The sequence below is a fragment of the Thamnophis elegans genome, chromosome 14 (assembly GCF_009769535.1).
Source record: "Thamnophis elegans isolate rThaEle1 chromosome 14, rThaEle1.pri, whole genome shotgun sequence".
Taxonomy (NCBI): Eukaryota; Metazoa; Chordata; class Lepidosauria; order Squamata; family Colubridae; genus Thamnophis; species Thamnophis elegans.
In genome coordinates, this window is record NC_045554.1 from 37,653,012 (window position 1) to 37,679,442 (window position 26,431).

Here is a 26,431-nt window from a genome sequence, read left to right on the forward strand (position 1 = left end):
TACCTGTGGTCCCAAGTTACATCCATAGATTTTGTCATTCGGTCCTTTGGATTTGCATTATATTTTATAGTCTGCACAATTTGTAGCCTTCATGATTTATTCCCGACTGAATGCCCATGAATCTTCTTGTTTATACAATCTCAGACTAGAAGCAAACTAGGCATATTAAATTGCCATATATACTGTAGCTGCTGAATTGCCTTTTGTTTGGGGATTCCTAGTTGTACAGGTGAATTTTAAATAGTTTTACGGAATCACCATACCTTTAAAGCAAAGTTCCATTTTATTATACAGCATTCAGCTTCAGTTAGTTTTTGGAGATGTTTTAGCAATATGCACATCATTATAAAATGTAATCTGCTTTTTCTTTTTTCTTTTCTTTTTGTATTAATCCAGAGGAAGGCACGGAATTACTGCTGTTAAGACAACAAGCCCAGGAACTAGTAGATGAAAATCATAGTTTGAAAATGACTGTTCATCGCTTAAATGCAGAACTGAGTCGTTATCAAACAAAGTACAGACCAATTTCACCCAATGAGGTAATGTTCTCTTTCAAGATGGTTTATAATATAGTATCTTTAGTGTTCAAGCATTCCCAGTTTATTGGTTTTAGTTTAAAAAAGACATTTAGCTAATCTTTAGCACTCTTATCCTTTACTGCAATGTTCTAGGTTGCGTATCATATACCCTCCTTTCCAATGTGACCACAAGAAAGGCTTTCAACATTTTCCTCCATGTTGTTGTTATTGTTAGTTGCTGTTATTTTTAATAATACCTTTTCCCATTATTGTAATTTTGCAGCCATTTACAACAGAGCTTCCATCACCCACCTTCCATCACCCACATGATAAAACTAAAAATGTATAAATTTAACAGTTATTAAAATAGAGAAGAGAAGAAAAATGTAACCAAACACCTGTTTTTAATGCAACATTAATACAGAGAAATGATAAATCTCAAAACAACATTGGACCCCAGAAAAACTAGACACAAGTACAGTTTTTGCCCCTGTGTCATCACTCTGCTAAATAACTAATTCCCAAAACACAGTCAAACTATATAGTAAGGCTGTATTGCTATTCTTCTTCTTGTCTTTCTTATTATCTATCTCCTTTTCTACTTATGACTATAACTTTGTTGCTTGTATCTTTACGATTTACATTGTTTTATTTAGTTTTCTAGTATGATTTATGTTGATTGCTTATTTAGCATCCTATGACTATCACTTAGTGTTGTAGGTTATGATTTATGATGAATGTATTTTTATGATGACTCTGATCGTGATTTATCTCCTATAGTTTTATGTGCACAGAGCTTATGTACCAAAGACAAATTCCTTGTATGTCCAATCACTCTTGACCAATAAAGAATTCTATCTTTAGCAGGTGCCTCAAAGTTTAGTTATAGTGCCAATTATATACTATAATTTTGTAGCATTTCATGAATTTCTGGACAGAGAGCATTCCTGTAATGGTATGTGGGAATGACCTTGGGATACAATTAGGCAGAGACATGGCCAAGGTGATGTCAGATAAAAGGCATCTGAGCTTCTTGCCTTGCCTGAATTGGGCAAGTGGTTAAGTGGCTGTATCTCTTTGACCTGTCTCCCAAGGTCATGTACCATTACAATCCCAGAGTTCACTGCTGTCACACTGAGATTCTGGTTCTCAGCATCCAATGTTGGTGATCAAACCAGAGTGTAATGAGGATAGAAGTTCCTGTGTATCCTGTTTATTGCTCATCCTCATTATGTCTTGACTCTTTAAAGTAGTGGTATCTTTTTTTCAGACAAAAGTCTGAAAATGGGTTCTCTGCTTTAACCAACAGGGGAGATAACTATACTTGCTTAACCACTCAGTTATTTCTACTAAATCATTTACAAAGCATATACACTCTTTATGGTTGCATCTTTGCTTAATAAAGATTATTCATTATAGTTTTTGTTCCTTTCCACTTTCAATTAATTTTAATAGGAAATTAATTCAGGTGTCAAAAGTTTTGGTTATATTAGTCTGGTTGTGATCTTTTTTTTTAAACTAGACTTCCTTAATACATAGGTACGTGAAGTTGTTGGTGCAAATCTATCTTATATTTTTACTACCTTAGGGTGTAAAGATTGGAAGCCTGCCAATGACAAAGCCAATACCCCCATGGCTGGTAAGTAACAAGTTAACCATTTTCATTTTATAGCACCTGATAGGTTCACTGTTATCTGTTTCCAAATTGTAGATAATTAATTACCCTATTGACATCTTAAAATAAAACATTAAAATATTGTTATCTGATTAGATAACCTTCACTAAAAATGTTTAAAGTCTAATGCTACTGTATGTTTTAGTGGATTGAAGTTTCCTTCTTTATTTCGTTCAGCTTGACATGAAATATTTATCCCCTCTCCTGTTGGCATATGAAGACCGAATGAAAGAAAAGGAAGAGTTGATTCTAGAGCATGAGGCAAGTTAACAGCTCTGTATTTTAAAGTCTGTGCAATTATTTTTGCAAGTCAGTGGTGACAAGTGTTCAAATATACAATACGATAGAAAATAAAATACTTGTTTCTCATACATAAAAACTAAGTGGTCAAGGAAAATATCAGACTGTTTTCTTTCACTTTAGGAGAGCTATAGTCCAAGATTTATCACCTAATCTGCTGTTTAAGAGGGACTACTCTTAAATAACACTCTCTCACACACACACGATCCTATAATCTCTTGAACTGGGTGACTGAATGGAGGTGAGCATTTACTGGCTGGATTCCCTTCCTGATGCCTGTGCGTATCTGACAGCAGATATTTTCTCTTTCCATCCAGAGAAAGAAATATATGCCGCTATCTACTACCTCACAGCCTCCTGATTGTGAAACAAAAGCTCCACCTCTAGGCCACCACATCTCTCACCTAGTCTTAAATTTTATATAAATGGACCTTATTTCCTATCCTCAATTAGACCCTTATCACTTTTTACAAAATTGACTGTTTCCTTTCTGTTAAAGTCCACATTATATTTATATTTATAATATAAACTCTGTTTCTAGTAGACAAATGTGATTATCTGTTAGGATATTCAAAAAGACAGTATATTTTTCTGTAAAAAATATCTCAACTCAATGAATCCCGTATGGATGATCTTCCCAATTGGAGAATCAGATTCGTATCTATTGAATTTACCATGGGGAATATATGTTTTGTTTTGCTTTTCCTTCAGGAAAGCATGAAGATGTTTAAAGCACAAGTGGAAGCAGTCGTGAAGGAAAATGAGCAGTTACACCAAAAATTAACTAAAAATACCGGTACTTTTATTAGTACCAAAAAATGGTAAGGGTACTATTATTTGAACCTGTTAGATAGTTCCTTTGTTGTAATTTGTTTATAAAAACCGACACAATGACTTTTAGTTATATTAAATGCTGTAAAATTCAACAATGTCTAAATAAGCAGAAATGGTATGATTAGTATACATTATATTGCATTAAGCTTAAAATAACTATTGCTATTTGGTTATTATTAAGTGGCTATATTTTTTTTAGTGAAAACCCCAATATATCTGATAGCAGAACAGAAACAACACATGCCAAGAATACTTTTCTAAGAGAAATACCAGACTTTGCCTAGAAAAATGTAATTGTTCAGAATTTAGCACCTATATCTGTGATGGTGAACCTATAGCACACGTGTCACAGGTGGCATGCAGCGTCCTCTGTGGGCACAACGAGCCGTAGCCACAGTTCAGCTCTGCTGTGCATGCATGTGCACCTCCCACCATCCAGCTGGTTGTTGGGTCTTTGCTGCGCATGCGCGGGGTGGCGTGTTTGCATGCTGGGGGGCAAATGCACATGCACGAGGGGATGCGAGATCGGGGGACTGCGGGAGGCATGTGCGCATGTACGGGGCTGGGGTGCATGCACATGGGCTGTGTACGCATTGCATTTTGGGGGTTCGGGCACATGTGAATGCATTTGCACACTTTGGCCATTCAGTCAGGAAAAGGTTAGCCATCACTAACCTACATAGAGATTTCTCCCATAGAACACATATATTCTAAATGCATTTTGGTTTATTTTATTATTTCCATTTCTTATTTTGAACTCTGCAGAAAGGTTTCAGTGCTATTTCAAATTTCAAATCAATGTTCCTTTACAGGCAGCATTTGCAAAGTCAAGCCAAGCTTGTCCTGGAGGAAAATAGGGTATTAATGGAACAGCTTAAAATACAAGAAACCAAAATAAACGATACCATCAATCAACATGTTAAAGAAGGTGAAATAAATTTATCACTGCATGCAACAAATGTGAATAGAGAGAGAGATCAATTTTACCTCCAAAGGTAAAAGTTTTGTGAACCTGTTTAGAATTAACGGTGTTGATAATCAGTGGCTACTCTCAATTCAGCCATGAAACATTTTCAGATTTATTTTGCTTTGTAAAAATTAATAAAATGTTGCAGTAGTTGATGATTTAATCTTAATATGGTGCACATTCAGGGTTCATCGTGGTGAAATGAAACATGGCTATCAACCAGAATGTGAAAAATCTAAAATAAATAACATTGTGTGGTGCATATGTTCGTATTCATTTGCAAGTCAGTCTCATTAGCAATATCAAAGGGACAAAATAAAAGTTTAGACGTAGAGACAGTTATTATTTCGCTGTAGTTACTAGTCCTGAGTATTTGCAGATTTAATGAGATTTATATTTGACAGCAGCTTAACAAGTTGCACTGACATTACAGACTTGCGGAAAGGAAGATTTTGTAGCTGACAGGACAGGACAGGATAGGATAGGATAGAATATAGAGTAGAGTAGAATAGAATAGGATAGGATTCAGAATAGAAGAACAGGAATAGAATGGAATGGAAATAGGAATAGAATAGAGCTGGAAGGGACCTTGGAGGTCTTCTAGTCCAACCCCACGCTCAAGCAGGAGAACCTATACAATCTCAGACAAGTGACTGTCCAGTCTATTCTTACAAACCTCCAGTGATGAAGCACCCACAATTTCTAAAGGCAAGGTATTCCAAGCAATTAATACTTCAGATTAACGTGTAAGAATTACTAGATTGGAATCGAAAAGCATCCATATGAACAAAAATTGTGATCTGATTTTTTTCTGAGAATAATTTTTCCCCCAACTTTTTTGGGGCGATTCATAATTTGATCTAGTTTCCAAACTGACCAAGCAGCTCGTTACTCTGGAAACCGAAAAACAAAACCAAGAAGTGGAGATGCAAGAATGTCAGAAAAAGCTGAAAGAATTACGCTCCGCAAACAAAGAATTAAAGGCCAGAATTAGCGATTACATAACGGCAGAGGAGCACGTTGCCTTGGAAAACAAACTTAGAAAGTAAGTATCTGATGATTAAAGTCCCATTCCTCTCATTGGCTTTTATGTATTTTTTTACAATACTTTGCCATTTCCATGTCTATGTGTTACGTTTTCAGCTTTCGATTTCGTGAAGTGGGTTCTTACTGTATGCCAAATATTTTAATTTAGTGAGTGAATGAATGAAGTGCCATGGTTGTTGTAGCTGCAAGCTTTTAACATTTGCAGCGATAGCCTTGTCATCAGAAATATGTAATTTTTTTCCCACTACTGAATCAACCGTAATTGATTTGTTCATTTCTACAAGTTATGAAGACGGATGCCTTTGGTTTACCGCCCAATTTTCATTATTATTTCTATAGCCAATTGCAGATGGAACAGGAAAAGAGGGAGATGGAGACCCAGGAACTGGTGAAAAAATTGAACTCTGTCCAAGCGGAAACAAAGAGCCTCTTTCTCGAGAAAAATGACCTGGTGGCAGAAAACAAGGCTTTAGAGGCTGAGCTGGAAATGGCACAGAAGACGAAAAGGTTTACTTTAGTTTGGTTCTTGTGCTTTTGTCTCCCTTTTGCGGCCTCTCAAAAAGGTAGCTTTTGGTAATTGGATGTGCAGATGGCCTGTGTCCTTTAAAGTACTGAAAGCTTTTTAAGGCTGAATTTCATGTAATCATCAAAATAAAGCTAATACCGTATTTTTCGGAGTATAAGATGCTCCGAAGTATAAGACGCACCTAGGTTTTGAGAAGGAAAACAAGGGGAAAATATCTGCCTCTGCCTCCCAGCAATTTGCCTCCTTGCAAAAAACAGTACAGACAATATACAATGTTTGTAGTGTTATATTTCAGACTATACTTGTACAGAGGCTGTTAAAATTGATGTGCTTTCTGGAAGTATAGTTCTTCTCTGCTATTTAAAAGAAGATACAATAGCACTGGGCCCCTTCAGATCAAGCATTTATTTTAAAAAGCTTCTTCATTTTGTTAAGTTGTCTAGAACAATAATAAAGCAGTCTGTAAAAAATAAGTCTAATAATTCGAACATTCTATAGGCATTTATAGTTGTTGACTTACCTCCTTGCAGCAAACAGCCTGATTAGCATAAGAAAAAAAAATCTGCCTCCCAATAATTTCCCACCTGGAGTAAACAACAAGTTTCACTTTCAATTTCTCCCCATCATCAGCTGTTACAGGCTGCAGGGATTGCTATAGCTTATTGAAGCCTCCTCAAGCCCCCGTTTGCTGCAGAGATGTAAATTGCTGGGAGGCAGAGGCCAAAAGGTTGGGGCTGGTGGGTGGGTGGGGTTACATTCAGTGTATAAGACACACCCACATATTCACCCTCTTTTGGGGGAAGGTGCGTCTTATACTCTGAAAAGTACTGTATTTGTTTTAAATTAGGGTCATCTCCAAAGTCATCACAAGTGAGAAAAAATGTTTTAAAATGTCATCTTTCTCTGTCATTGTCCCCTTGGTCCACTACTTTTCTTCCTTTACGCAGGTCGTCCTCAACTTAACAAATGTTCATTTAGTGACCATTTGAAGCTACAGCGACACTGAAAAATGGGGCTTATTATCGTTTTTCACACTTAAACTGCTGCAGCACCTCCAAAGTCATATGATCCAAATTTGGATGCTGGGCAACTGACTCTTATTTATTACAGCTGCAGTGTCCCGCAGTCACTTTTCGAGACCTTCTGACAATGGGGGAGACAGATTCAATTTACAGTTGTGTTACTAACTTAACAACTGTGATGATTCGCCTAACAGCTATGGCAAGAAAGGTGTAAAATGGGGACAAACTCACTTAACTGTCTCACTTAGCAACAGAAATTTTGGGCTCAATTGTGATCATAAGTGGAGTAGGTCTGGCATTTTCCTTACAGTCTTTTCCCAAAGCCTACTACTGGTACTTTTATTAATACCAAAGAATGATAAGCGTACTATTATTTCAACCAGTTAGATACCGGTAATTTGTTTCTGGTAATTCGTTTATAAAAAGCTACACAATGACTTTAGTTATATTAAATCCTGTAAAAATAAAAGTATTCTGTTTCAGTGGACATTTGATAACCTATTCTTTGAATCTTTTTGTTGAGGTGCTAACCCAAGTATAATTTCCTGCAATTTCTTTGTGAGTCTCGAGTCCTGATATTGAATTAAAATAAAATGGAATTGCTCCCTAAGAGATTTTTCTGCCTTTTGTCAAAACCACCCAGGCGGTCGGAGAAGAAGATCGGTCTTCTGAAGCAGCACTTGGAAGAAACAATGGAAAAGGAGATGGCTGCCCACCAGTATCTAGTGAATATGATCAGCTTGGCAGAAAATATAACTCAAGAACGCGATCAGCTTTTAAACCTGGTAATCAAACGAGGGACGGGGTGGCTCAGTGACTAAGACACTGAGTTTGTTGATCAGAAAAGTCGACAGTTTCAGCAGTTCAAATCTCCAATGCTGCATAATGGAGTGAGCTCCTGTTACTTATCCCAGCTTCTGCCAACCTAGCAGTTCGAAAGCATGTAAAATGCAAGTAGAAAAATAGGAACCACTTTGGTGAGAAGGTAACAACATTCTGTGTGCCTTCAGCGCTTAGTCATGCTAGCCACATGACCATGGAGACGTCTTTGGACAGTGCTGGCTCTTCGGCTTTGAAACGGATATGAGCACCGTCCCCTAGAGTCGGGAACGAGTAGCACATATGTGCGAGGGGAAACTTCACCTTTAATCAAACGAATCAAAGATACATTTAATTTATTTAAGGAGCAAAACCCTGGGTAACTTTGGGCCAGTCACTCTCTTTCTCAGCCCAACTCACCTCTCAGGGTTGTTGCAGGGAAAATAGGAAGAGGAAGCTTTGTGTTCACCACCTTGAGCTATTTGTAAAAAATAATGAAGGGGTCAACTCCTAAAATTGCCATGGTGAGGAAAGTGGGGGAGCACATTCCACGGATACTTTCGGCTAGAGTTGGGTCTTAGATTACTGCAGCAGGCTTGGGAGGGGTGCACCTCATTGGGGAATGTGATTTATGACACAGACTGCCAGGAGAGAAGGAACGGGCAAAGTTCAGCTATAGTTCAAACCAAGCTCAGATCTGACTACAAAAAGATCTTGCCAAATAAATGACTAGTTTTGTTTTGAAACTTGGCTCAAGATTCATGAATCAATTAGGGCATCTTTCGGAAGTCTGACAAAAGTCAGGATATAAATAAAGAAATATATATTGACTAAAATGACCTCAAGAAGCTGGTTTTATGAAGGACCTCTGGATAATATCCTAGGAAGCTTTTGTCAGCTAGATAACACTGGGTAAAGGATTGTGATTTCAAGTAGGTTCTTTTCCGTAGGCTCTGAACTGACCTGGGAACTTAAAATTTAGTAGAATAAACTTTCCCCCCTAAAGAGGAAAATCTTTTGAGAACTCACAAATGGCTTTTCCGATTTCCCTAGGCCAGTTGTTTGGAGAAAGAGAAGCACGGCACTCTCAACAAAATAATAGAAGGAAATGTACGTCTAGGGAAATTAGAAGAGAAAGTCAAGGTAAGAGCATCCTTTTAAATATTTGTGGGATGTACGGTACAGTGATATCTGTTACTGATTTTTCAGGGCAGAATCAGAAACGTAAGTGTTTATGAAAACATGGAAGTAGGACAGATTAGAATATGACGCTCTAGACAAAACAGGCTGTTTTGTGGCCAGATCATCCGTGGAACTTCTCAAGGCAGAGTTATTTCTGGAACTTGCCGAATCTTCTCTGGAATGGTCCAGTCCAGAAGTGGGCTCAGCATGGCCTGGAAGAAAATGAATTTTGCACATTTGTAATCCATAATGAACCCCTCACCGTTCACTCTATTTCATAAGGCTGGGAAATTGATAGTGCTGGTGTTTTAATTGTATTTAGATATACATCTATTTCAAGTTTATCAAGACATGGCTACTTATTAACGAATCAGGTGAAACAATGCCAAGTTTTACTGTTGCCCTTATTAGTTGAACAAAATGAAGTTGAGCATCTGAGTTCTCAACAATGCTTCACCTGCTTTGAGAATGAAGACAGATGTGCCCTTTTTCTGTTGCCCCATACAATATAATTTGGTACCTAAATATTTCATTGGATTTCAATTCATACAGTAATGTTTATCCATTCCTCTGTTAATCGCTGTGGTAGTTGAACGTACACTGAGGCAGGTTTTGTACTGTTGTTTTCCTGTTGGGATGTGGTGGTTCAGTGGCTAAGACGCTGACTTTGTTGATCAGAGAGATCGGCAGAAGTTCAGCAGTTCAAATCCCCAGTGCTGTGTAATGAAGTGAGCTCCCGTTACTTGTCCCAGCTTCTGCCAATCTAGCAGTTTGAAAGCATGTAAAAAATGCAAGTAGAAAAATAGGGACCACCTTCGGTGGAAAGGTAACAGTGTTCCGTGTGCCTTTGGCGTTATGGATCCCTTCAACCAAAAAAAAATCATTTCTGAAATCCATTTAATGGCTCAAACATGAGAAACAGAAGTCTGCTTAGTTTGGCATTGCCAGTGTGGTCAGTCAAGCAGGATATTTAATGTATCGTTCTGTGTGCTTGTTGCTTTCCAGCTACCTACCAAATTATTTCAAATATCTCCTAATGCGATTGTTAACTTGTTCCTTCCTTCAGGAAATAAGATCTGCTTGCCCTAAAAGTTTTTTTTTTTTGGGGGGGGGGGGATTTTAATTTTGTTTTGTTTAAAAAGCTGTTACAAAAAGTATTCCTATACCAATCATTTTTGAGGAATCTTACTATTCTTAAGGGACACGGTGGCTCAGAGGCTAAGACGCTGAGCTTGTTGATCAGAAATGTTGGCAGTTTGGTGGTTTGAATCCCTAGTGCCGCGTAACAGAGTGAGCTCCCATTACTTGTCCCAGCTTCTGCCAATCTAGCAGTTTGAAAGCATGCATGTAAAAATGAAAGTAGAAAAATAGGAAGGGAACAGCGTTCCGTGCGCCTTCAGCGTTTAGTCATGCTCACGGAAACATCTTTGGATAGCGCTGGCTCTTCGGTTTTGAAACGGAGATTAGCACCGCCCCCTAGAGTCGGGAACGACTAGCACATATGTGTGAGGGGAACCTTTGCCTTTACTCTTCTTAACATTAACATATTTATATTTGCCATGAGGACACATTTAGAGCAAGAGTTTCAGTTCCTTACATACCAAAAAAAAATGGTCATACTGGTTAATGAGTTAATCAAGTTTGCAAGTACTATTTCCAGCTTACACATTTTTTTATAATGACAGCAAAAATAGTATCCCAGTGGATGTGTGCTTGCAAAAGGCCTGTCATTTTAATTTTTCTGCAACAATTATTGAAATGATAAACTTCATAATCTTTTAACATCACGTTACATAAAGCATTGCCCTTTCAGTTTCAGGTTGTCTATATTCTCTTTCCTTTCTCTTAGCCTTAAAATAGATATTTGATTAAAAGTGCAGACACAGAAGTTAAATTATTTTCCCTTTTTTTTCTTTTCTTTTCTGGAAGTCCCTCCAGACCTGGCTTGGCCATCAGTCTTGGAGGGGTGATGGTGTCTCAGGGGACCAATGAGACCTTGAGGGGACTCTGATGCTGATCGCTTGTGTGTGCTTTTTTTAAAAACTTGTCTGTTTAACAAGTTTATTGCTTTTGATGGCAATTCTCTGTTGGGGTCGGGAGAAATCTGTCTCTCCTTTCTCTGTTCATCTGATTTCAGCTCCATTCGTCCTTGTGGTTTCCTCTCATTCAACTCAAACAAATACATTTTGTTGCTTTACTTTTACCCGCTTTTGCCACCGTTCCTTCAAAACCGCTCGTCACTAAAAGTGCCTGCAGTCATCCTAAATATTGTGGCAAAATATTTGCTTTATCCAAATGTTGACCTAGGCATTGACTGCTTATTGTGGTTACGTCTCCATTAAAAGAAGTAAATAGCATTGGACATGACGTGAGCTGGACTCAAAAAAACATTTGTGTCATGCCTTTAGTGATCCAAGAGAGAGTCTTCTACCGTTATAGTAGGAGGAAGGGGGGAGAGATTTCTAGATTTAAGGAATGCTGTGGATTAAGCAGGTTGCTCTATGGAGTTTTTGAAGTTTTGGAGATTGTACTTCAGAGCAGTGATCAATTTGGCCTTAACAGCTGGAACCCAGTTGCAAGTCTGCAGAAGCCCAATGCTGTTTTCATCCAGGTCGTATAAAGCCGGTGACTTAGAAACCCCTGGTGAAAGTCTCTCTCAATAGAGCAGATTTATGCTGGGCAGAAACCTTTTTGGCATTGATTAAAGGAGCAAAATGGGTGCTCCTAGAAGCATTTGTTTCATTGCTTAAACTCTTTCCCCTTCTCCTCATGGATTTTTTTAATCTGGGAAAAACCATGGGATAGAGGCATTAGGGCCTTAACAGAATAACCAGGAGGTACTATGAGTCCCACCACCCCATTTAGTCCCCTGAAAGGATCAGAAATGAAAGCCTTGCCCAACATCACCAGTTACACTCCCTAACATCATCATCCTCTTTTAACAACCCCATAATCCCTTGTGGGGTGTAGCCTGGGCAACTGATTGGAGCTGAGTGTTTACTGGCCAGATGCCCTTCCTGTCGCCAGAGCAGAGTTTTATTCAGCAGATATATTTTCAGTGTGCCCAGAGAGAGAAATCTCTGCCTCTCCCTAGCTCCTGATTGTGAGGCGAGAGCTCCACCTCTGGGCCTCTGCACCCACCCAGTTACACTCCCTATAACCTCCTAAAAAGGGCGGCTTCCAATAAAGTGGCATGCCGTTGCTTATAAAGTAGGTAGAGTTCATCCAGGCTACCAGAATTTCCCCAGCCAGTTCTGGAGAAATCCTGCCTTGAGCAGGAAGTAGGACTAGAAGATCTTGGAGTTCCTTTTTCTAGCCCTATGAACCCATGTTCTGTTTAGAGCAGAGGTGTCCAAACCTGGGAACTTTAAGACGTGTGGACTTCAACTCCCAGAATTCCCCAGCCAGCCGGCTGGGGAATTCTGGGAGTTGAAGTCCACACGTCTTAATGTTCCCAGGTTTGGACACCCCTGGTTTAGAGGGATGCCGCTTCTGACTGTTGAATTACTTTCAGCACCTAATTTTGCTACCTAGAGGTTTTTGCAACACGCCAAAGTGCTGAAATATGCCGGCTGCTTGGAATAGCTATTATTTCAAGGTAAAGGTGGGTGACACCAGATTATTCGAATTAAATTACAAAAGGTCACTGCTGACTTTTAAACAGGATTGGAAACTAAGACAATCGTGTTGTGAATTCTGGCATGATTTTGAGAAGTACCACAATCCTTCTTCTCCCCTTGCAAAGCAGCAAGGTTCAAAAACGAGTGTGCTCTAGCCAAAAATGTTGTGCTGTGCTCCTTTTTAAATTGATAGAATTGTCTATTGCAGAACAAGACAGCGCATACAATAAAACAAAACCTCTTACCCTTTTTTTTTTCAGCATAGCGCCTTCATATCCCTATACAATGTATGGATACATAGCAACATACATAAAAACTGCTTCGTTTTAATTTAGCAACACGATGCATCGATACACTAGTGATATCTAAAACTTTATCAGAGAAGTCTATATTGCCAGAAATTGGTCTAGTTTATTTTTCAGACTGTAGCACAATCAGAGCTATATTTTTTTCTTAAATTAAGCATTGGCTAAAGTGCCGTCCAATTTGACAGTGTGTGAAGAGTTCAAAAATTGCAGTCATTGATCTCTCCTGCCTTCTTAGCAGAGCAAGAGATAAATTCGTACTGCTTTCTTCAAGAAAGCTGTGAATCAAATTAAGCATGGCCCTAGTTTAACAAAGCAATTTTTCTCTTTTAAACCCCCTCCCCTCCTTTGACGTAACAGTCTGGGGAGTAAGGAAAATAACTTCAGGCTGCTTTCTCAGGGAAAAAACATTCTTCTCACTAGCTTCTGGTCCAACTTGTGATTGAGTAAGAGGCAGCCTTCAAAATATATTAAAAGGCTGCATTCAGAGACATCAGCTCAATTTCTCCTCCTCGTCAGCCAGTGCTTTGAGCAGCTTCAATCCAATAAGACAATATTGCATTTTCAAGATGTCAGACTTCTCCCACAGAAAGATTTATATCTTTTCTAGAAAGATCATCTTTATTCATTACTGTAGTCAGAAGAATGGAATGCTGAAAACACCAGTCCATAGACCGATGTCCTTTTTAAAATTTTTTTACTTACAATCACATTTAAAAAAAAATCGTGCAGACTTTGCGCTGTCTCAATATCCTCCTGTGTTTGGCATCAATTCCTAGAAGAACAGTCGCACATTCCCTGGCAGAGGCACTGACAGAAGCCGTACACAAGACACACCGTGAGACTGGATGGCACGAGACTGACACAGACAATTCCCAGAGTGACTTTCTGAATCACTAATAAATAGATACCAAGGGGCAAAGAACCGAAATAAAAAAAGCCAAGGAGCCAGACTAGTATCCTGGGGACGTGGTTACAGAGCTTGGAGAAAACGTCCTGGTCTAACTGGTTGGTGGAGTTGACAGATTCTGAGTCCAGGCTGTGATCGGTGTAATAATCCGAGAGGGTGTTTTGGCTGGGAGTCCGGGGGGAATCCCTCTGTACTTCCATGATGGTGATCACCAGGCAGTTTGAGGAGCCCCGCGAAGGACTTGATGAAGCCAAGGTCTTTGGGGTTAGGAGAACTTCCTTGCACTCTGAATTCCATGTCGACTTGTCTTTGGTTACCAGCCTGGACAAGATATTCAAGTCATCCGGGAGCCCTTCTATCTCTTCTTCCGGCAGCTCTGTTTCATGCCGGCAGAAAGGGCAGCTGATGTGAAGCGAGCCGCTGCCCACCTGAAGGATTTTAGTCAGGCATTTTGCACACACTCGGTGGAGGCAGTCCAGGAGTTTGGGCTTACGACTTTGGAGGTTGAATTTCTGGTAGCAGATTTTGCACTCCAGCTCCTCGTTCAGCACTTTCTCTTCCCTGTCGGTTTGCGGATAATTCATCTTCCCGTTAGGCACACTGTCAAAAAAAAAGAAGAAGAAGAAAAAGAAGAAGAAGAAAAAGAAGAAGAAGAAGAGCAGTGAGTTTTCCCTACTTTTTTTAATCAGGCCTTTTCTGTAAGAGTGTAATATTTCTGTCGTTGCATTTATTTGTTTACTGGAAAAAAGGGATAGGTTAAAATTCAATAAACCCGTTCACATTTCTCATTACGAATGCGTTACATTTAATTTCATATAATTTTACAACGTTGGTTTTTTTTTTACCTCATGCGTCTTACCATCTCCTGGAAGTTGTTTTTCCAACAACCAGATATTGAACCTTTTCTTGACTGTTTGAGTAATATTTACAACTTTTGCTCAGATTATCTTCTAGTGTCATTTCTTTCAAAGCACAACTGTAATTGATTAACTCAAAAGTTGATGCAAAAGTAATCTGTTGTTTCCGAAGCCAAAATATTTGGGCACGTGGAAAGCTACAGTATCTTATTGCTGCCATGATGTTAGTCCTTTCCCAGTTGTATTATTTAGTTTATTGTAATGGCAGTAGTTTTCCAGGATTTCAGATAGGACTGAAATGGGAATTGAAGACTAGCTTCAGTTCTGGTACTTGAAGTACACACAGCTTAAAGTCCTCAAGGTTGAAAATGCTGAACTAGAATAATATTCTGTGAAATCCCCCCCCCCCCTCAATGCTTAAACCACTGTGGGACTTCCTCAGATGTATCCTTACATGAAGTGAGAGAAAGAGATGAGCACAAGATGAGCTGATGAACCTTACAGATGGCAAATGTATCTTATCTTGTATCTCGGAAACGTTCATGAGAACAGTACATTGTCTTCTCCTCCTTTCCCGATTATTTGGATGACATTGTATAGTATCTGCATTCAATAAAAGGGTTGACGTCCTACATGCATTTAAAATAATGCTTACAGAATAAGTATTATTTTTAACTGGATTAATATCCAGTGAAAGAAAAAAGAAAAGAAAAGGAAGCTTCCTCATTTACCTCTTTAAACTGCTAAAAAGTCCTCATAGACACCACGAGCATTTGGAATGTCCATTTGAGCAAGTGCACCTCTATGCGTCAAGCTATTCCTGGATCGGCTGTTTTACTATCCTACGAGCCTTCCGTATGGAATCAAGTGTGATCTAGACTCCAGTCTGACTAAAGTTTCATAGAAGCTAAGTTTTTATCCCGATTAAACAACAAAAGTAAAACAATCATATATCATAACCAGCTACAGAATAAAATTAAAAAAATAGAAAAGCTTCTGAGGCTGGACCTATGGGCTGACGCAAAGTAGATGGGCCAGTACAATCTAATCACATTTTCAAATGCTTACTGGCATCAGGTTCAAGCATAGACAATGTACCGAATCAAACTATTCCATCTGGTCCTGTCCTGGCTAACTTGTTTTGTGCATGGGAACCAAGGAATGTCTGGAATTAAATGTGTTATATGCGACTATATCCCCATGAAATTCAAACGTGCCCCAAACTCTAAATGACAAATACACTCACATTCTTTATAATAAGCAAGATCTTCATATTCTGAGGGCTAGATTCCTGTGAAAGTTTCAAGAGTCGAGAGGTGAAATGGGCAACACATCCAAATGCGGTTGAAATCTGCTTCAGATGTATCCACTCCTATGTGAAATTTTACAGGCTGCATAATTCAATGTTGCTTCCATTTTTTTTTATTCATGAAAATCACTGCAAAGAGCTGGCTCTCCAACTATAGACTTGAAGCAGGGTTATAGCCTTCACCATCAGAGTAGCTGTTAACCCGATCAGTCTGCGTTTGTTGGCAGGAAAATATTTGTTCTAAGAAACATCTCTTTCCTTTCAGACCTGATGACAGCAGTGCTTGTCTAACGAGGCATTCTGATTAATTTTGATTATTCAGAGCCTAATGCCATATTTGTCCCAAAATAGCTTTAAAAGCTCCATTTGCACATCAGGCTTTTTCAAAGAAGGCATATGAAGTGCGAGAGAAAGGAAAAGGGAGTTACTTTCTGGTATTCTAGAAAGAAAACAAATACATAATCATCAGGGTAACAGAAGCATCAATTTGCAAAGCTAAGGTTGTTTCTTTTTTCCCCCTCCTTGTGCCCAGATTAAAGGACAAATAACCCATCAGGTAGGGTCACGTCTCTTTCATCATTACCTGGAGAGTGATGATTAAAACTTGGCTGTTGACCTTGTAGAGAAGCAGGTGTGTTTAAAGTCTAGCTGTTCATCGTGTCTAGTCAAACCAACATTTGGCTTTGAAGCTATTTGAGAACTGCCTTTCTAGGAGGAGAAAAACCCTAGGATGAAACACCGTCTTGCCAAGGCAGTGACATCTTTGTCGTCTTCGTTGGCAAGCTGTGCATTGGTAAACATGCTCGAAGAAAGATGACCCGATCGCCTTTCTTTGATTCCCACCTACCCGATTTGTTCTCCGAACTGGGCATCCCATGACTCAGGACGAAGCAACCGAGAGAAAGAACCATCTTCCCCCTTTGGTTATGATCCATCTTCTGCCCCTGCAGCAGCCCGAGAGTTGTGCTTTGAACTGGGTTCTGTTCCAACTCTCACAGGTGTATAAAAAGACGGCGGCAGGCAAGCTCGGGGACATCAACCTCAAAATGACAGAGCAAGAGAAGGAATTTGCGGGGAGGACCACTCAGTACCAGCGAGAAATGAAACACCTCCAGCGGCTGCTGCAAGAGAAGCAGGAATCCCTCGATGAAGCTCTGCAGCAGAAGAGGTAAGTTACTCCCAGGCTCCTTCCATAAACAAATCGCATCCATTTGGTTAAAAGACGGGGGGGGGGGGGGAGAGAATGCAGAACTTACTGTGAGAGCCCCATCTGGTGTACTCTGTCTGCATTCGCTCTTCTTTCTCTTCTCTGCTGGATTGAAAATACCATCTCCTCCCTCTCCCGCCCCCTCCCTCAGCCTTCAAAACCTTGAAGGAAGTAATTGATTTGCAAGGGGTGATAAACCAGCTTAACGAATCCTGCCGGCTGCTTGTCGAGTCTTCCTGAAGGAGGCACAAGGCGGACAAGAGCGATTAACTTTTGAACTCCATTTTCAGTCCTTCTCTCTAGAGTGAATCCATGGTCAGACGCTGGCTGATTTCACAGGGATTTTTTTTCCCAGCAAGGGACTGATCCATCCCAGATGGTCAGTTCTCTTAGAAACCAACCAGAGAGGTCGGTTAACGATGCTTAGCAAAATATTTCCTGAATGGGGAATTTGGCAGCTCTTGGCTGAAGGAAGATTTTCTGTGTTAAAGTAATTTGTAAGGTATAAGCACAGATTAACAGAGTTGGAAGGGACCTTATAGGTCATCTGGCCCAACCTGCCATTTCCGACAAATGGCAGTCCAATCTCTTCTTGAAAGTCTCAAGTGATGAAATTCCCACAACTTCCGAAGGCAACTTTTGTTCCATTGATTGATTGTTCTGTCAGAAAGTTCCTCCTTATTTCCAGGTTGAATCTCTCCTTTTTCAGTTTCCATCCATTATTCCTTGTCTGTCCTTCAGGTGCTTGGGAAAATAGCTTGACCCCTTCTTCTCTGTGGCAGCCCCTCAAATATTGGAAGACTGCTATCATGTCTCCCCTGGTCCTTCTCTTCTCTTTACTAGACTAGCCATGCCCAATTCCTACAACCGTTCTTCATATGTTTGAGTCTCCAGTCCCCTAATCATCCTGGTTGCTCTCCTCTGCACTTTTTCTAGAGTCTCAACATCTTTTTTATAGTGTGGTGACCAAAGCTGGATGCAGTACTCTAGGTGTGTGGTCTTACTGGGGCTTTATATAGTGGTATTAGTACCTCACTTGTCTCAGATAATGTTTTGATGACTATGATCATTTTTAACCAACACAGGAGATAGATAATGGAACAGTTTTCTTTGCAGATCATCTCTAACCATTGTTTGATAAAATAAGGGAAGTAACAGTTCAAGCTGTGTGCCATCTGGGTCTATAGTAACGACTCGCCTATTCCAGGATACATTGCATGATACGACCACTGCTGACTTCTTTACAAAGTGGGCACCCTATGAATGGAACCACCTGTGCCACAAGGCATGATGTATTGGGCATGCCATTTAACAATCCACCCTTTTTAAAAAGAGCAACCTTTTGGGTGTTTTACATTGCAGAGCATGAAGATTGTCCAAGGAAGATGCTGGCCACTGCTTTAGTCTATGCCTCATTTTAAATGTTTGAAATGCCTAATTTTAGGCCAGTTGTATTGAACAGAGTGCATGAGACAGAAGAAGAATTAGCATTATTTTTATTAGCTTTTTGTTTTGTGCTCTGCAGCCAAAATTCTACAAGAATAAGGTACCTCTCATCGTTAAAATCAAAATAGATACTGCCCCCAGGCCTATAACACATAATTAAAAAGTTTTTTTTTAAAAGATGTTGAAAGAAGAGGAGAAGACAAAACCCAGACACTGACTTTTAAAGTTAACAGTATTCAATAATGACCAATTGGGGAGAGGAAGGGCAGAGTTGATGGAATAACCACCTTCTCGTCTTCTCTCCCTCTGATGTCACCTGGTAAAATGGATTATAATGAATTAATCATTCGGTTAATGGTCTGGCTAAACATCTAACTATGGTGACTCTGGTGGTTTTTTTTAATGTAATATTAAAAAAAAGGTTGCACGACAACCTGGTCAAAAGACTTTACTGATTCTGAAGCCAGATTCCTTCAGTGTTGGGTTGAGGTCTGCTTGCAGTTCTTCTGAAATCTGAAATTGCTTTAAGGAGGAAATGTTTTCTTTTATGCTACAGCCTATCATGCAAAAAAAAAACCAGATTTCTCGAATCTCAGGTCAGCCTTTGATGTGGCTTTTGATCTGTGAAAGCCTTCCACCACCACTACTGCCCTTGTTCGAAGAATAACCGAAAGAGGGAATTATTGATTGGTGGTGGGGTTGTTCTTAAACATCTGTAGCTTGGCAACGAAAATCAGGAGCACTGGGCTAATTTCTAATGCTGTTGTTGATTTGTTCCCCCTAGCTTACTTAAGGACAACATTTGTTGTCTGGGAAATGGTTCCCAACAGATAGAAATTTCAGCAACACATTAAAACTAATGTCAGGGAACAGACAGCCTTAACTCCTTCTCCTCCTCGTCCTCCAACTCCTCTAGAATACGTAATTGTATGTCTATAGAAGGAGGGATGCGTGTGTGATTGTTACATAAATGAAGAGTCAACAGAACAAGCGATAAAGCTGGTTGTACCATTCTAAAGGCTCACCTTCCGCTTTGCAAGGAGACCTTTGGTTGGTTTCCTTGGGTTCATATCGAACGTTCTTTGGAGAATGTTAGTCGTTGAAGTTACAGGGGCTAAAAAATGGAATTGAGCTTATAAATCAGGGCATCAAGACTGGCCACATGCTTGAAAATGTTGCCTTGAGGTACTGAAGCGACTTACTTAACTACTTATTACTGATGAAGGCATATAATATGTAGCAAAGGATTTACCCTGTTTCCCTGAAAATAAGACCCAACTGAAAAATAAACCCTAGCATGATTTTTCAGGACGCTCATAATGTAAACCCTAGCCACCAAATAAGCCCCAGTTAAGCTTGTCAGCCAGATGGATGCATTTAATACCATATTTCCCCCCAAATAAGAGCTAACCAGAAAATAAGGCCTAATGCATCTTTTGGAGCAAAAATTAATATAAGACCCAGTCTTATTTTCGGAGAAACCTGGTATATTTTTGAAGAGCAGCACGTAGAGATTAATACACCATTGTGAGATTAGCTAAAATGCTTCATCTGTAAGGCAGCTCAATTCGATATTCTTATTTCTATTGTATGATCAGATTATTGCTAGAACAATATTAAATTTTTAAACTTTTAAAATTATATTAAAAGATCTTTTTTTCATTTCTATTTGTTTACAAATAGTTCTTTATAGTCTGTGATCCAGAAACCAAACCCGTAATCAATTTGTAGCAGTTAGACAGATGAAAGATTTTACAATCTTCTTATAGCACTCTATTTTTGTGAGAAAATTTAAAATAAAATGAAATTTTTAAATAAAATTACTAGGATTCCTCATTTGTTCCCTAATAACACAGGGTCTAAAACAGAATTTGGCCATTTTTAAACTACAGCCGTTGTTAGAATGTGCCTGGAATACCTTGAGATAAAATTTATTTAGTCTAGCAGGAAACCTCCTTTGAATTTGAGATATAGGAAAGCAATCAGGATCATTATAAAATTGATAGTGTAACAGTATGCTGCAGTGGTGGGTTGCAGGCGGTACGCCCCGGTACGGGCGTACTGGAGCCTGCCTGGAGCATCAGGTACCGTTCTGGTACGGTGCTCCGGAGGGCCCATCTGCCTGCCTGAGCTCCTTACCGGTCTTTTAAGTCTTCGGCACTTCCACGCACGCACACCGCATGTACAGTGCCTGCGTGATGCTCCGCTGAGCATCTGGAGCCTCACGGAGCCACTAAGATACATGCACATGCTAAGCGCGTCCATGTGGATGCCACCGGGCTTGTTCCAACCATACCAGTTGGAACGGGATCCGGAACCCACCACTGGTATGCTGTCTGTATAATAGCATATTGATCACGCACTGCACCATTGATATGGCACGGTGGTTAGAATGCAATATTGCAGGCTAATTCTGCCCACTGCCAGGAGTTTGATCTTGACTGGCTCAAGATTGACTCAACTTTCCATCCTTCTGAGGTCGGTAAAATGCAAACCCAGATTGTTGGGGGACAATATGCTGACTGTGTAAACCACTTAGAGTAGGGGTCCCCAATCTGTAGTTTGTGGACCGACACTGGGCCACACCATGACAAAAACTGGGCCACACAAACAAACGATGCCCCATCCGTAGGATACAGGCAGTACACAAAACCACACCTGCTCTGGTCTGCAGGGAAAAACTCTCTCCATGGAACTGGTCCCTGATGCCCAAAAGGTTGGGGACCTCTGACTTAAAAACTGCTGTGAAGCACCAGGAAGAGGTATATAAGGCTAGATGCTATTGTTGCCATCTGGTTTTGACTGATCTTGAGTGATTCTCCTCTCTGTGAGGAGAAGATGGAAGGCTGAAGACCAAAGAATGCAAACCAGCTGAGATGGAAGCAATGTCATTTCTTCAAGGCTATGGAGAAATGTAACCAGGCTTTGCTTTTGAAGTTTTCCATTCTTAAAGAAAAAAAAGAGATGTTGCCATTTGTCTGTCTGTAAGGCAAATCAATAACTTCTTATTTGCCGTCTTGCAATCTCATTAGCTTTGAGGAGTCTCGAGAACTGCAAAGCGGATGGGGATAAATGACAACTTCATACTTTGTCTGTAAAGTCTTCCATTTAGAATGAAAATTTCTAATGGGCTCAAGGGAGCCAAGACCTCCGAGAAGTAAATCAATTTTAGCCAGTCGGTGGTCTTGACTATCCATTGCAGACCTTGCTTCCAGGTAAAAGTTAGTTTTAGAAACACAATGAGGGACACAATTGTAGCCCTCAAAGGATTTGAACTGAATTGCCTTCAAGAGGGAAAAGTCTTTGCGCACATAAGCTAAGCATCCTATCATAGACAAGTAACCATCTTCCCCTAAAACGCCAAATTTTCTTAGGAGAAAAATGCAACCTATGAGATTATAAAGTAGGTACTTACCTTATTTGCAAGCTAAGCTAAATGAAACTGGAGAGTGAACAGAATTGAATATTATTGAAACCTGTTTAGCCTGAGGTGCTTTCGTGGCGTGGAGACAATAACTTGGTCCTTAACACCAATAAGACCAAGGAGCTTACAGTGGACTATAGAAGGAATAGATCAGACATCCAGCCCTTGCTTATCAAGGGAGACCGAGTGGAGCAAGTGGCCAGTTTTAAGTTCCTGGGTGTTATCCTAAAAGAGGACCTGACCTGGGGCATCTCACATTGCAGCCCTGGTCAAAAGGGCTCAGCAGAGATGATACTACCTGAGACTTCTCAGGAAACATCAACTGAAGGAAAAACTGCTGGTGACCTTCTACCGCTGCACCATAGAGAGTATTTTAACTTACTGTATCTGTGCATGGTTTGCCAATTGCAGAGGGGCAGATAGGACAGCACTTCAGAGGGTTAATGCCATTGCCCTGAGGATCATTGGTTGCCCTCTCCCCTCTTTGGAAGAGCTTTATAGCTCCCGTTGCCTTAAGAAAGTTCAAAGCATTCTTAAAGATCCATCTCATCCTGGGCATCCTTTTTTTTAACTATTACCATCTGGCAGATGGTACAGGATAATAAAAAAAACAAGGACAAATAGGCTGAAAAACAGCTTTTATCCCAGGGCAACCCTAACTATATTGAATTCGGCAGTACAGTGCAATATCGGGTTTTCAATTTCAATTATATAGGATGTGTTTTTATTTTTATAATTATAATGTACACAGAAGAGGGCATTTAATTTCATTTCACAATGTGCAATGACAATAAAATAAACTAACTTGTGTTCCACACATACATGTAACCTTTGCACCCAGGAAAAGTTACATGATTAATTTACATAATTATTATATTTTCAGCCCTTTACAACTAGCTTAAAATTCAAAAACCAGGGTCATGCTGAACAGCACATACAATGCAGTCTTCTAACCTTACATGGGAGAAGATTGAATTAGGATGAGACAGCGCAACATTTACCAGCTGAGACAGGGCCAAGATTCTTGATGACTCTAGGCACAATTGCTTAAAAGATTTATTGGTCCGGAGATAGATTTCAAGAGCAGAAGATTATTGCAAATCTGTTCTCATCAGCAGTCATGTAATCTATCTAATTAAGGCTGAGTGAACATCAAGGAAGTGTGAAACCCAAGAGAAAGAAATAAAATCCAGGGATCAAATCATATACAGCCAATTTTTCAACCTACTTCAAAAGAATGTACATAATAGCAGAACTCCTGTTTGAGATTTTTTTTTCTCCTAGGCTATGGGGAGTTTGATGCGGTTCCTATTTAAAAAATCTTAAAATGTTTGAATTCAAACAAATAATCATGAATGAGCAGAAGAGGCTTTTAGGAGCTACATGTTGTTCTCCACTGCCCCATAAGTTTTTTCTTCCATGATGTCTCATGTCTTTTTTTAATTACAGGTAGTCCTTGACTTACAACCATTAACTTAGTCACTATTTGAAGTTATAACGTTGACTTATCATCTGTTTAATGACCGTTGCAGAATCCCCATGGTTATTGCGATCAAAATTCTGGCATTTGGCAACTGGCATGTTCTTATGACGCTTGCACTGTCCCAAGGTCATGTGATCACCATCTGTAACCTTCCTAGCCAGCTTCCAACAAGTAAAGTCAGTAAGGGAAGCCAGATTCGCTTAATGACCACACTTAACAACTGCCATGATTTACTTAACAATGATGGCAAATAATGGTGGTAAATGGGGGGCAAAACTCATTTAACAATTGTCTTGCTCAGCAAGGGAAATTTGGGATTCTTTTATATTTCTAAAAAAAGGAAGTAACTGCATCCCTGAATTTTGATAATCGTATTTATAATGAGAATTTTAACAGTAAAAATCTCTATCTTTGCATACATGAACTCTTGAGATAATACACCTCACTTAATCTCAAATTGGTGGTTTCCAGATTTGTTGAGCTGCAACACCCATAATTCAATGCATTTGGACATTGCAAGTTGTTAAGTCAGGTGCATCTCAGACAGGTGTTAACACCTGCAAAATGGGTCATTTAAAAAATGAGCTGTACAGAGAATCCTTAACTCTTGCTGATTCATTGATCCATGCTGTCATTAATAAGAGAAAGGAAAGTTAAGGTAATTCTTTGTGATGTTTTCTGAACTAGCTGCAGATAAGAGGATGAAGATATGAGAACATTTTATTGAACATTAGCTTACAGATCCTTAATCATTCTTGTTCAAAGTACACGGTGTTCCTTCACCATCAGGCAAGATACTAAAATTAATGTAATCGTTCTGACTACGCTGATTGATCGTTCACCTCCAAAGGGCGGCTTAAACATGGAGGGCAAGGAGCATGCAAACTTGGCCCATCCTTTTTCTTTTTTTTCTCTCTTCTCAGAGAAATGGAAAGTGAACTTGAAATAATTTGGGAATCAACCACCAAAGAAAACCGAAGGATGAAGGAACTCTTGCATAAATCTCTGGAGAAGAACCCGCAGAATTCGGTCAACGCTGCTTACGAATTACCCTCAACTGACATTTCTCAGAAAGTCCTGCTGGGTAGATACGGCTTTAGCTACTGTGATGTAGAGGTGTCCTCACCCACTCATGCTCCGAAGGAAGAAGACAACTAAATGTTAAGGAAGTGGATATCTCTGCTTCCTGCTGGGCAAAATGGGATTGGAAGAAGCAAACATAAAAGAGCGAATGGGAACCTGGTTAGAAGCAAAGTATGATTTACCAGTTGGGTTGAGAGGTCTTCTCAGTTGGGATTAGCATTGTATTATAAGGGACCTTTCAAAGCCTTGAGAAGCATCTTTCATGCTAAAAAGCATGTTTCTTGCCTTGACCACTATGAAGAACATACAGCGCAGAGGTATTCTGCCGGCTCGGACCGGTTCACCCGAACCAGTAGTGGCCTTACCCACCCGCCCCAACTCTATGACGTCCCATGTAGGCACTCTAGTTAGTCAAAGTGCATGCGCGGAAGGCTGTGCGCATGCGCAGCCACTCACATTTGTGAACCAGTAGGGAAGGTTAGTGAATACCACCCCTGAGACAGTGGTACCTCGGTACTCACTGTTGATTGGTACCGGGAAGCGCGATGAGTACCAAAAACAATGAGTAGCAATTTTTCTCCCATAAGGAATAATGTCCTGAGTCACAAGGCTGCCAACACAGACAATTTCTAGCTGGTGTGTGTTGAGTACAAAACATGGATGACCAAATTTCTGTGTCAAAATGCTTTGAGTACCGAATTCAACGGGTTTCAAAGCAGTTGAGTACCAAGGTACCATTGTACAGATTTGATGCTGCAAAAAGACAGATCCCTCTCAATAAAGCTTCCAATTGATAGACAGGGCTTTCAGCACCCACTCTGCCTCTCTTGGGGTTTCCGGAGGGCCTGTTTTACCTATCTGCAATTCTGAGAACATCTTTCCTAGAAGAAGCCCCATTCAGTGTAGTATTTAATGGAAGTCAAGAGTTGACTAGTGTTGTCAGTACGACATTTAGATGCTTAAACCAAAGAACAACTGATTTGAATTGACTTTATACATAACTCTTTGCACTTTTTAATTAAGCAACTCAGATTTGGGGGCTGAAATGGCTGAACTGAGCCTTGATTTAGCTGAACTTTTATAATGAAATGGACAAAAAAGATAAGAGTACATAATATCTAGTCTTTTACTTAAGAGAAATTCTTGTTTTTAAAAGTTTATATATCTATATCTATCATCTATCTATATCTATCATCTATCCTATCTATCATCTATCTATCTATATCTATCATCTATCTATCTATCATCTATCGATCTATCTATCTATATCGATCTATAGTATTGCTTGGAAATAAAGAATTAAAAAGTATAAGCAATATAAGTGGGAAAACATAACTGTAGAGCAATGTAACTGATTAAGAGGAAAGAAGAATACTTTGAAATTGAAAATATGTAGAATCATGGGTCGATTTGGAAACAATAGCCTTATTTGATCATTTGAATGTATGTAGCTAGGTCATTAAATTTCCATCAGAATTCTTACATTTCAGGGACTCTCTTCCCCAAGACAATCAAGGCAATTAATAAGAGAGTGATTTGAGGGAGATTTTGCTCTCTCTCTCTCTCTTTCTCTCTCTCTCTCTCTCTCTCTCACACACACACACACACACTCACTCACTCACTCACTCACTCTCTCACTGTGTGTGTCTGTCTCTCTGTCTCTCTCCCCCCTCTCTCCCCAGTGTTTTTAATTTATCCTAATGATTGGCTGGATACATCTGTAACTTTATAAATGCTGACAGTTGTGTACTATTTACAGCTTTGTTTCCCAATTATGCTTTTTATAATAATAAAATGCTTATTTTAAAGGGCACAGACTTTGTGTTCGTTTTTCTTTTTTCTTTTTTTGTTAGAGCAATTGTCTAGAGGGAACCCTCAATATTTAGGACATGAAAGA

The 26,431-nt window shown here is 39.6% G+C and overlaps 2 protein-coding genes across 4 annotated transcripts in view; one reads left to right on the forward strand and one right to left on the reverse strand.

Annotated features, from left to right (window-relative positions):
• Positions 1-25,750, forward strand: part of CEP89 (centrosomal protein 89) — a 35,266-nt gene extending 9,516 nt beyond the window's left edge. For 2 of the 3 annotated variants that reach the window (XM_032230950.1, XM_032230952.1), the window contains 11 exons: positions 397-539; positions 2,107-2,157; positions 2,371-2,454; positions 3,205-3,314; positions 4,140-4,255; positions 5,159-5,339; positions 5,681-5,848; positions 7,533-7,674; positions 8,762-8,851; positions 16,890-17,059; positions 24,375-25,750. In XM_032230950.1, coding sequence (XP_032086841.1) covers positions 397-539; positions 2,107-2,157; positions 2,371-2,454; positions 3,205-3,314; positions 4,140-4,255; positions 5,159-5,339; positions 5,681-5,848; positions 7,533-7,674; positions 8,762-8,851; positions 16,890-17,059; positions 24,375-24,609 — 1,490 coding nt within the window. In that variant the 3' untranslated portion in view covers positions 24,610-25,750. The remainder of the gene's footprint in view (positions 1-396; positions 540-2,106; positions 2,158-2,370; positions 2,455-3,204; positions 3,315-4,139; positions 4,256-5,158; positions 5,340-5,680; positions 5,849-7,532; positions 7,675-8,761; positions 8,852-16,889; positions 17,060-24,374) is intronic. The other variant, XM_032230951.1, reaches the window with a different exon arrangement.
• LOC116517786 (E3 ubiquitin-protein ligase RNF182-like) lies at positions 13,523-16,895 on the reverse strand. The gene is made up of 2 exons (XM_032230953.1): positions 16,739-16,895; positions 13,523-14,325 (listed from the first exon to the last, which is right to left on the reverse strand). The coding sequence occupies exon 2, from the start codon at positions 14,307-14,309 to the stop codon at positions 13,584-13,586; it is 726 nt and encodes a 241-aa protein (XP_032086844.1). The 5' UTR covers positions 14,310-14,325; positions 16,739-16,895; the 3' UTR covers positions 13,523-13,583.
• Positions 25,751-26,431: the final 681 nt, after the last annotated feature.